The following is a 12,256-nucleotide window of genomic DNA, read 5'->3' as shown; positions in this document are numbered from 1 at the left end:
CCCATTATGTACTCTCTGTTCACACATGACTACATGGCCACGCATGACTACAACACCATCATTAAGTTTGTTGACAACACGATGGTGGTTGGCCTGATCACTGACGACAATGAGACAGCCTATAGGGAGGTCAGTGACCTGGCAGTGTGGTGCCAGGACAACAAACTCTACTCTCAACGTCAGCAAGACAAAGGAGCTGATCGTGGAAAAGGAGTGCCGAGCACGCCCCCATCCACATAGACGAGGCTGTAGTGGAGCGGGTTGAGAGCTTCCGCTTGCAAAGGAATTATCATGGTCCACACACACCAGCACAGTCATGAAAAAGGCACGACAATGCCTCTTCCCCCTCAGGAGGCTGAAAATATTCAACAGATCCTCAAAAGGTTCTACAGATGCACCATTGAGAGCATCTCGTCTGGCTGCATCACCACTTGGTATGGCAACTGCTTGGCATCCAACCGCAAAGAACTACATATGGTAGTGCTGTGTAGCTCAGTTTTTCAAGCATGGCACTTGCAGCACCAGGGTTTTGGGTTCGATTCCTGAGGGGGACTGTAAGTCGCTCTACATAAGCGCGGCTGCTAAATGACTAAAATGTAGTGCATACGGCCCAGTACATCAATGGGGCTGAGCTCCCTGCCATCCAGGACCTCTAGACCAGGCCTTACAAGTTGTCAAAGACAAAGACAGCCCCCTAAGTCATAGGCTGATATCTGTGCTACTGCGTACCAAGCACTACAGATACCAAGTCTGTAACCAACAGGACTCTAAACAGCTTCTAACCCCAAGCCATAAGACTGCTAAATAGTTAGTAGTGTAACTACTTAACTCAGACTGCATCACATATGCTGCTGCTACTGTTTATCATCAATCCTGTTGCCTAGTCATTTTATCCCTAACTACTGTTTAAGTACATATCTACCTCAATTACCTGGTACCCCTCCACATTGATTCAGTACTGGTACCCCAAGTACAGTGCATTCGGAAACTATTCAGACCCCTTGACTTTTTCCACATTTTGTTACCTTACAGCCTTATTCTAAAATGCATTACATTTTTTGATGCAAGCTTGCTCTTGTTTACTGCATGTAGGCCTAAAATACCACAGACCAAAGAACTGGCGGGGAGTTTGAAAGGAAAGAGAGCACAAGAGTGCGATCACATTGAATGGTGATGATAAATTGATAGACTAACTATACTCATAATCTGTGCTCTGAGGAAGAAACAATGATATAATGTAACAACATCGCCCGAAAACGGCCACATTTTAGTTGAGATGTTAATTCTCCAATGGCATTGATCCTCTTAAAAAATATATCATCCAGATCGAAATATTTAAGGGCATGTCCAATGGTCCGCTCTGCCGTTGCTCTCTTGATGCACTGATGTTGCCCACTGAATGTTGTCAGGCTGGCCTGATTGCATTTACACTGAGCTGAGATCGGAACGCAAAGTGAGCTCGTCCACCTCCGGAGGTCCTCAGGCAAATCTGCTTACATGCCGAACATTATGTGCATCGTTTGCATTTAGACCTGGCATTAACATGCGTTTCTTGTTATGCAAAATTATTTTAATGCAAGGTGCAAATTGGGTCTTCTTCCGGTAAGTGGTCAGGCTGCGTGTTTTAATCATCTACACCTGATTAAAAATGTGGGCACAATCAGAACATGGACAAGATCAGGACAAAAGTACACGTTGTAACCACGTATAAACAAGGGCTAATACAATGAATTGTATCTCGGACTTAGGCTAAGACAGAAATACCTCGCTGAAGTTAGCCGCGTTGATCTTAGCCTGTGTTATCTCTGGTCTCTCCAATGTCATTGTGTAGTTATGCCTGTCATTCTCCCCTTTCATCTTGTACAGGCGCTGATGAGAAGAAAATGTTACAAAAATTGACATTTTGAATGTCTGTTCAGGACTATGTGAAGATATGTCACCTCGGTGTAACGATAAGTGGCACATCTCACCTCGTTGGTAAGCTTATTACTGAGTTTGGCATGGACAATGTCTGGTGAGTCTGCGACAGATGTGTGCTTGAAGGAGTAGGGCTGCTGACGGTAGTTTTTCTGTTGGAGAGGAAAGAATGAAGAGGTTAACATTTTCATACCAGTATATTAGGTAGCACTATATAGTAACACCTTGCAATAAAGCATGTATAATGGATAAGTAAATAGTTTATTCATGTTTTGTGTGACTAATGTAATGTCTCACAAAAATATGGACCTTCTAGCAGTACCTGATGCTCGTTACGGTCTTAAAATAGCCTAGAACATATCAATGATAAAGGAATGAGCACACAACACAGCATGTGTAGCCTTTTGCACTCGTAAAAGGTTGAAAATGACAGATTTGGGCACTGATTAGCACCTAAATTGGAATGCAGTGCCTGGCCAGTAACATGCTATAAATGATGTCAGGGCTCTGGCTCTGCACTTCACTTTGTTGTATGGGTTCTGACTGACAGCCGTTCTCAACATGAGCACCGCACACACCAGGAAGTTTCCCTCCTGCGAATTGGGCAACTTTTGCACAGTTTTTGTTGTCTGAGTGAGGGAAATGCTGTAAGAGTACTCAATATACTTTGAAAGATGAGACATTGATGATTATAATAAATACCGCTAACTATAATCATCATGTGCGCTCAGAGGAATCGAGCTAGAAATGCCAATGGTAGAGATGTTGCTGTTTATATTCAGAACCACATTCCTGTAAAGATTAAATACTGTTGAAGTAATATGGCTACAGGTTAATCTGCCTCACCTAAAGCCCATTCTGGTGGGAAGCTGCAATAAACCAACAAGTGCTAACAGTCAGTGTCTGGATAACATGTGTGAAATGCTTGATAATGTATGTGGTATGAACAGAGGTATATTTTCTGGATGATATAAATATTAACTGTCTTTCATCGAGCAGGAAAAAACTTCAAACTGTAACCAGTACCTGTAACCTGGATCAGGTTGTCAGTCAACCTACCAGGGTATTAACAAACAGTACAGGAATGAAATCATCAACATGTATTGATCACATCTTCACTAATGCTTCAGAAATCATCTTGAAAGCAGTGTCCAGATCCATAGGTTGTAGTGATCACAGTATAGTAGCCATATCTAGGAAAACCAAAGTTCCAAAGGCGGGGCCTAATATAGTGTATAACAGGTCATACAATAAGTTTTGTAGTGATTCATATGTTGAGGATGTAAATAATATTTGCTGGTCTGTGGTGTGTAATGAGGAGCAACCAGACGCTGCACTTGACACATTTATGCAATTGCTTATTCTAGTTACTAATAAGTCCGCACCCACTAAGAAAATGACTGTAAAAACGGTTAAATCCCCTTGGGTTGATGAGGAATTGAAAAATGGTATGGATGAGAGGGATGAGGCAAAAGGAATGGAAAATAAGTCTGGCTGCACAACTGATTGACAAATGTATAGCAAATTGATAAATCATATGACTAAACTGAATAAAAAGAAGAAACTACACTATGAAACAAAGATAAATGAAGTAAAGAATTATAGTAAAAAGCTTTAGAGCACCTTAAATTACATTTTGGGGGGAAAGGAAAACAGTTCCAGCATTCATTGAATCAGATGGCTCATTCATCCCAAAACCAACTGATTTTGCCAAATACTTTAATTATTTTTTCATTGGCAAGATTAGCAAACTTAGGCATGACCTGCCAGCAACAAACACTGACACTACACATCCAAGTATATCTGACCACATTATGGAAGACAAGCATTGTAAATTTAAATTCCGTAAATTTAGTATGAAAGACATGAACAAATTATTGTTGTCTATCAAAAATCACAAGCCACCGGGGTCTGAGGGCATGGATGGAACATTACTCGGGATAATAGCGGATGATATAGCCACTCCTATTTTTCACATCTTCAATTTAAGCCTACTAGAGAGTGTGTACCATCAGGTCTGGAGGGAAGCTAGTCATTCCGCTACCTAAGAATAATAAAGCAACCTTTACCGGCTCAAATGCCTGAACAATCAGCCTGTTACCAACCCCTTAGTAAACTTATGGAAAAAAATTGTGTTTGACCAGATACAATGCTATTTTACAGTAAACAACTTGACAAACATTCAGCATGCTTATAGGGAAGGACACTCAACAAGCTTAGCACTTACACAAATGAAGAGAAATTTATTAATTAAATGTGGGGGCTGTCTTGTTAGATTTCGGTTCGGCTTTTGACGTTATCGATCACAGTCTGCTGCAGGAAAAACATGTGTTTTATGGCTTTACACCCCATGCTATATTGTGTTCTAACAGAACAAAGAGTGTGTTTTTTAATGGAAGCCTCTCCTTCATAATCCAGGTAGAATCAGGAATTACCCAGGGCAGCTGTCTAGGCCCCTTACTTTTTCAATCTTTACTAATGACATTCAGTAATGCCAGTGTGTCTATGTACGCAGATGACTCAACACTATAGATGTCAGCTACTACAGCGACTGAAATGACTGCAACACTTAAAGAGCTGCAACTCATTTCAGAGTGGGTGACAAGGAATAAATTAGTCCTAAATATTTCTAAAACTAAAAGCATTGTATTTGGGACAAATCATTCACTGAACCCTAAAACATCAACTAAATCTTATAATAAATAATGTGGACATTGAGCAAGTTGAGGTGACTAAACTGCTTGGAGTAACCCTGGATTGTAAACTGTCATGGTCAAAACATATTGATACAACAGTAGCTAAGATTGGGAGAAGTCTGTCCATAATAAAGCTCCGCTTCTTAACCACACTATCAACAAGGCAGGTCCTACAGGCTCTAGTTTTGTCTCACCTGGACTACTGTTCAGTTGTGTGGTCAGGTGGCACAAAAAAGGACTTAGGAAAATTGCAATTGGCTCAGCACAAGGCAGCACGGCTGGCCCTTGGATGTACACAGAGAGCTAATATTAATAATATGCATGTCAATCTCTCCTGGCTGAAAGTGGACTTCATCACTGCTTGTATTTATGAGAGAAGGTATTAACATGTTGAATGCACCGAGCTGTCAGTTTGAATTACTGCCGTACAGCTCAGACACCCATGCATACCCCACAAGACATGCCACAAGAAGTCTCTCCACAGTCCCTAAGTCCAGAACAGATTATGGGAGGCACACAGTACTACATAGAGCCATGACTACATGGAACTATTCTGACGCAAGCAATACAATTACATTTAAAAAAACGATAAAAATACACCTTATGGAACAGCGGGGACTGTGAAGCAACACAAACATTGGTACAGACACATGCATACACACACACACACACTGTAACATATGCACTATACACACACGTACATATGGATTTTGTACTGTAGATATGTGGTAGTGGAGGAGTAGGGGCCTGAGGGCACACAGTGTGTTGTGGAATCTGTAAATTTGTTATGTTTTTAAAATGGTATAAACTGCCTTAATTTTGCTGGACCTCAGGAAGAGTAATGGGGATCTATAATGAATACAAATACTGCATAAAGCAAGTCAACCACCAATGAGTCCAAATGTGCACTTCACATCTCCAAAACTCATGTCATATACCGTGGCAACGTTTATGATCACGATGTTTGATGTACAGTCACAAGATGACATGGCGTCATACCCTGGGTTGTTCTGAACAGAATGAGCCTGTTTGTCTATTGTGAATCAATGTTGCCGCAGGATACGCACCTGAATGCACTCATGACTCCTTTGTATGTGCACCAAAATTACAATCTGTTTCTCTGAATTGCCTTGTCAAAGCCTAACACTGTAGGATTGTATTTTATCATTTTGCTAGTCATATTGGCTATAGAACAAGCTTTTAAAATTATGCCGACCTGACCAAGATTGCGATATATAATGGGCTGTGTTGGATTGCGTAAACAACAACAATAATTGAGTGATGGTGGAGATCCAGTGTTGTGTTCCGAAACCAAACAACTACACGTGTGCTCTAGTTCCTGAACAGCACTAGGAGAGATTTTTTTTAATAATTGAAAAGCACCTTACAGTTCAAGACTCTTCTTACAGTCATAGAAGTGCATTGAAATTACTTAGGAACCCGCACACTTCAGAGAGGTTTGCGGCCACTGGAAGACAAGTTACTCACTCAAACCATTGTAAATGTTTTGTCATATGTTGCACCTGCCCCACATTTTCAAATAATATTCTTATCATGTTACTAAATGTATCCAGAGTATTCAGATTTCATTATCAACAAATGCAGCGAAAGTACAGTCAATATAAAATCACCTGACACTATTCAACTTTGGTCTAATCGTTTCCCTATAATCTCAAAACGGTTCACTTTCAATTGCTACCATGCTTTTGCACATGGTGTTCATATTTCTTCTGTAGGAAACATTTCAATTTAGCCCTATCCATATACAGTACAATCGAAAAGTTCTCAGGCCCCTTGACTTTTTTCACATTTTTTTAAGTTATAGCCTTATTCTAAAATATATATATATTTAATTCTCTCATCAATCTTAACACAATACCCCATAATGGAAAAGCAAAAACAGGTTTATAGAAATTGCAAATTTATAAAAAATAAAAAAAAAACTGAAATATAACATTTACATAAGTATTCAGACACCTTTACGCAGTACTTTTTTGAAGCACCTGTTGCAGCGATTACAGCCTCAAGTCTTCTTGGGTATGATGTTACAAGCTTGGCACGCCTGTATTGGGAAGTGTCGCTGCACAGCTATTTTCAGGTCTCTCCAGAGATGTTTAAGTGGGATCAAATTCGGGCTCTATCGGGGCCACTCGAGGACTTTCAGAGACTTGTTCCTAAGAAACTCACCCTGCCGCAGAAGCCACCAAGTTTATGGCTAAAATGTCCTGGTACTGGGTAAAGTCCATGATGCCGTTGACCTCAAAGCCCCAGGACCAGTCGATAATAACCCCATAACATCAAGTATCCACAGTAGAGATGGGGTTCTTTTCTGCTCATGCATTTTCATTTCATCACCAAAACCACCACTGGTGTGTGTGGCCAAAGAGCTCTATTTTCATGTCATCCAACAAATGTAAACACCTGGAGTTTGCTACACGGCAGATTGGAACCGATGCCTTGGTCAGATGACATGAAAATAGAGCTCTTTGGCTACACACACTAGTGGTGGATTTGGCATTTAAATGAGAACGCATAAGCAGAAAATAACCCCACACCTCCTGTAAAATATGGTGGTGGATCTTTGATGTTATGGGGCTATTTTGCTTCCAATGGTCCTGGGGCCATTGTTAAGGTCAACAGCATCATGAACTTGGCTACTTGGCGAATGCATTGGGAAAGATAACATAAACAGCCTTCATTGAGGAGAGGGGAGGCTATGCTTGGTTATTAATCAAATGTAACGAAATGGGGGAAAAAAAAGTTTCTAAATACAAGGTTCACCAGCACAAAAATAACATATCTTGTTCCATGAGCATATGGCCACTGTTCATCATGGCTGGATAGGCTGCGTTTCCACTCTAAAAATCCATGCCATTACCAACTGTGTTACCTATAGGACGTGCTTTTTGTGGGTCTTAATTCTCCCAATTTGCTTTGTATGAAACTGTCACTTGTTTTTAAGGACACACCTCAAATATTGCTACCCCTCTCCCTCAGCGAAAGTGAGCTGATGCTAGACAGGTAAATTGCTGAACATGGTGCAAGGGGTGGGAAATTCCAGAGCGCCAGTTGTTACATGTCAAAATTGCCAACTAACATGCATTTGACAGGAGCACTGCCTTAGCGCCAGCCGAAAAAGTCCAGAGACTGTGATGTTGAAACAATTTAACATATAATAATATACCCCATTTAGCAGACACTTTTATCCAAATCAACTTTCAGTCGTGTGCACTGCATACATTTCAACATTCTATTTCTATGGTTAACATACTATACTTAATAAGTCCAATGGTATCTTTAGTGACCACAAAGAGTCAGGACCTCAGTTTAGCCTCTCATTTGAAAGACGGTCAGAGGGCTAGAGCAGTTGCCTGCATGGTACTGACAATGCACCTTTTAAAGGCAAGATCGCACTCATGGTAAGCGCTGCGGAGTCAAGTACAATGCGCTTGTCGATTACTCTGCTTTGATTTAATTCTGGCCCAAGTCTCCCCTGGGTGGCAGCTAAGGACAGAGTTATAGAAGAGTGGAGTTTGACTCACCTCACTAATAAGGTCTGTGGCCCTTTTGAAGCCCTCCATCTGGAGGGCCCCGGTGCTGATCCAGGCTACACCACGCAGGTAGTTCAGGTCAGAGCGGTACACTTTCTGAGGGCCACATGCACACACACGCAAACAAAATGATTGGTTCAATATGCAAAGTAGCACACTGCTATCTAACAAACACAATACACAAAAGTGTTTTCAATGTGCTTTTAAATGTTCTTTGAAAGTGTAGGGAATAACGCTCCTCTATCCAGAGACATTCAATGACCAGTCTAGAAACAGAACCCCTCTTATAACATCTAAACACTACGAGAGAAGGTTCCCTGAACAAAGCTTGGGCTTTTATTTGACTGTCTTATTGTTCTAGAAACATTCTGACAACAGCAACGTTTTTTACATTTTAATTCTATATCAATATATGAATAACTGAGCAAATGGCAGCTACAGCAGGAAAAAGTTACTGGTTAGCTGGGTGTATTCATTGGTGCACACTGTAGAAAACCATAGGATAACGTTTTTCAATGAAAACAAGAGTTTCTTATTGGACAAATGTAGGTCACTCCCAGTTTCAACCATTTGGTTCCTAGTGAATAGACCCCTGGTGAGGGGTTGTTACCTCGCTCTGTAGTTGGTAGGCTCTCTTAGCGGCCTGCACCTTCATGTCATCGGGTTGAGTAGTGTACTGGTGGAGTGTAAGCCGGTAGTCCTGCTCACTGGCCAGGGTCTGGGCCTTTTTAGCATGGGCCATCTCCAACATGTCCATAGAAAGGTGGTACTGAGAGCGCTTATTCACAGAGTCCTGCTTATACTTGATCTGCAAAATTAGAGAGAGACAGAGAATACAATTCAATTACACCGTGTCCTCTAACAGTGCATGTCCCCATACATCACTTACACTACACCATTTCAATACACTCAACATTTAACGTTTTGCAGTCTTTTTCAATCCATTGGTGGTTGAGCATCAGGGTGTGCACATTTTTTCTCTAACAGAAACACACCTGATTCAATTAATCAAATGATCGGAAATAGTTTAATCAGATGGATTGTTGGTGGACTAGAACACACCCCTGGGGGTTTCCACCAGGAATTGGTTGAGAAACACTGCCTTACTGTATGAAGTGTATTAATCTACACTCCAATCACTCCCTTTCATACTACACCCTATACACCCATATTACTCTGATACAAACCCATTGCTCATGTTGAGCTGGTACTCACGTCACTCTGCAGTTTGCTGGCATTCACAGAGTGAGACATGTTCATGTCGTTCTCCAGTCCCTTCAGTCCAATCATATGCCCCTTGGTCTTTTCAAACTGCTCCTTGTACTTGTGCTATAACAAATGTTTCATTTACGTACAATATGTTTTATGTACTGTATGTTCAGATGTTTCACAGAGAGGATCACTTTGGAAATACACATTTAAATAATGCTTTTAAATTATATAGTCTGGAATCAAATTTCACCCAAAATAGAATATACATGTACAGCGCATTCAGAAAGTATTCAGACCCATTTTGTTATGTTTCTGTCACCCTGATCTGTTTCACCTGTCTTCGTGATTGTCTCTACCCCCTCCAGGTGTCGCCCATCTTCCACATTATCCCGTGTATTTAGACCTGTGTTCTCTGTTTGTCTGTTGCCAGTTCGTCTTGTCAAGTCAACCAGTGTTTTGTGTTTCAGCTCCTGCTTTTCCAGTCTCTCAATTCTCGCCCTCCTGGTTTTGACCCTTACCTGTCCTGACTCCGAGCCCACCTGCCTGACCACTCTGCCTGTCCGTGCCCTTGACCCTGCCTGCCACCCGGTACCGCTGCCCCACCTCTGGTTAAATGAACCCTGCTTGACCTGTCTATTACCTGCCCCTGTCGGAATATTAAACTATTGTTCGAAGTAGTCTGCATCAGGGTTCATCAGGTACGTTCATACCTGACAGTTTCAGCCTTATTCTAAAATGGATTACATTGTTAACTCATCAATCTACATACAATACCCAATTATGACAAAGCAAAAACAGGTTTGGATTTTTTTGCAAATGTATTAAAAATAAAAAACTGAAATATTGCATTTGTATAAGTATTAAGACACTTTACTCAGTACTTTGTTGAAGCATCTTTGGCAGCGATTACAGACTCAAGTCTTCTTGTGTATGATGCTACAAGCTTGGCACACCTGTATTTGGGGAGTTTCCCCATTCTTCTCTGCAGATCCTCTCAAGCTCGTTCAGGTTGGATGGGGAGCGTTGCTGCACAGCTATTTTCAGGTCTCTCCAGAGACGCTCGATTGGATTTAAGTTTGGGCTCTGGCTGGGCCACTAAAGGAAATTCAGAGACTCTTCCCGAAGCCACTCCTGCGTTGTCTTGGCTGTGTGCTTAGGGTCGTTGTCCTGTTGGAAGGTGAACCTTTGCCCCAGTCTGAGGTCATAACCACTACCATAAAGGCCTGATTTGGTGGAGTGCTGCAGAGATGGTTGTCCTGCTGGAAGGTTCTCCCATCTCCACAGAGGAACTCTGTCAGAGTGATCATCAGGTTCTTGGTCACCTCCCTGACCAAGGACCTTCTCCCCCGATTGCTCAGTTTTGCCAGTTGGCCAGCTCTAGAAAGAGTCTTGGTGGTTCCAAACTTCTTCCATTTAAGAACAATGGAGGCCACTGTGTTCTTGGGGACCTTCAATGCTGCAGAGGTTTTTTGGTACGCTTCCCCAAATCTGTGCCTCGACACAATCCTGTCTCGGAACTCTACAGACAATTAATTTGATCTTGTTATTTTCTTGTTATATGCACTATCAACTGTTGGAACTTTATAGACAGGTGTGTGTGCCTTTTCAAATCATGTCCAGTCAATTGAATTTACCTCAGGTGGACTCCAATCAAGTTGAAGTCTCATGGCAAAAGCTTCATTTTGAGGCTCATAGCAAAAGGTCTGGATACTTATGTAAATAAGTAACCTGTTTTCACTTTGTCGATATGGGGTATTGTGTGTAGATTGATAAGAGAAAACATGTATTTCATCAATTTTAGAATAAGTCTGTAAAGTAACAAAATGTGGAAAAAGTGAACTTTTCGAATGCACTCTAAAATATATACAGCATTAATTCATGAAAAAAATGTGTTGACAGTTTTCATGGTCTTTCTTTATATGCAATATAGTAACATTATATATATAAATCAAACTCACATCACTAAGTATGTTCCCAGACGCTTTGGCTGACTGGAAGGGAATGGCATCCAAACGGAGCTTGTAGCCACCATCTCTGATTTTAGTCCACGACTCCTTATAGCGGGTCTGCCAAGACAAAAAAATTCAGAGTCCGTAAACTACCGACACAAATGGATCCAACGATAGGTATTCAGAAAAAAATAACTATCCACATTTGCTTGATTTATCTGCAAAACCAAGTGAGAGAACGGGTAAATTAATGGATCAATGGATGGATGAATAGGCAGCACTCTATTCGTTATTCACCTTTGCAGGAGTGTGTGTGTGTCTAGGGTACTGACCTCACTGATGTTCATGGCATTGAGCTTGGCCTGCACGTGTTCAGGCAGATCTCCGGAGAGTGTGTAGTTGTGCTTCATATGTTCCCCCTTTTCCCTGTACAGCCTCTGAAAAACACAGGTCAACCTTGTTGTGGTCACAAAACTATTGTACAGTCCTACAACGAATGAAGCATTTTCTTGTCTGTAAGAAATTACATGTTCAGGGCTATAATTCTTTGTTGTTGCTATTTTCACCGCGGGTAGCGCAAAACGGCTGGGTTTTGATTCAATTTATTTATTTTAAGTGTGATGAGGGCTTGACAATTCACTGGCCAATCAACGTTTTTCATGGCTTAATTCTGCATGCGGTTCTCTCAAGTTTTGTATGCTATTGAACATCTTTTAGTTATCATCAACTACAATTCGGCTGGAGGACACGGAATATTATTGTCCTAATCCATTGTGGATTGATACCGTTTAAATAGGATACAGTAACTAATAATAGCAACAGTAGAATGCATCCTGTTTTGAAAAATAAGTTTGCAGTCCAAATAGTTCGAGATGACTTCAACAAAATCAAAAATAATACAAAGGGAATGTACTGTTTTGTTGTTCTCAAA

General features: G+C 41.1%; 1 protein-coding gene across 6 annotated transcripts in view; it reads right to left on the bottom strand.

The window, feature by feature from the left end:
- nrap (nebulin-related anchoring protein) overlaps positions 1–12,256 on the bottom strand; it is a 95,640-nt gene that overhangs the window by 21,774 nt on the left and 61,610 nt on the right. For all 6 annotated transcript variants that reach the window (XM_052478361.1, XM_052478362.1, XM_052478364.1 and 3 more), the window contains 7 exons: positions 11,658–11,762; positions 11,335–11,442; positions 9,380–9,493; positions 8,775–8,972; positions 8,156–8,260; positions 1,971–2,069; positions 1,765–1,869 (listed from right to left, as the gene is read on the bottom strand). In XM_052478361.1, the coding sequence (XP_052334321.1) occupies positions 1,765–1,869; positions 1,971–2,069; positions 8,156–8,260; positions 8,775–8,972; positions 9,380–9,493; positions 11,335–11,442; positions 11,658–11,762 (834 nt within the window). The remainder of the gene's footprint in view (positions 1–1,764; positions 1,870–1,970; positions 2,070–8,155; positions 8,261–8,774; positions 8,973–9,379; positions 9,494–11,334; positions 11,443–11,657; positions 11,763–12,256) is intronic.

Source organism: Oncorhynchus keta, chromosome 24 (assembly GCF_023373465.1).
Source record: "Oncorhynchus keta strain PuntledgeMale-10-30-2019 chromosome 24, Oket_V2, whole genome shotgun sequence".
Taxonomy (NCBI): domain Eukaryota; kingdom Metazoa; phylum Chordata; class Actinopteri; order Salmoniformes; family Salmonidae; genus Oncorhynchus; species Oncorhynchus keta.
The sequence above is the reverse complement of the archived record's forward strand: the minus strand, read 5'-3'. Positions and strand labels throughout refer to the sequence as shown.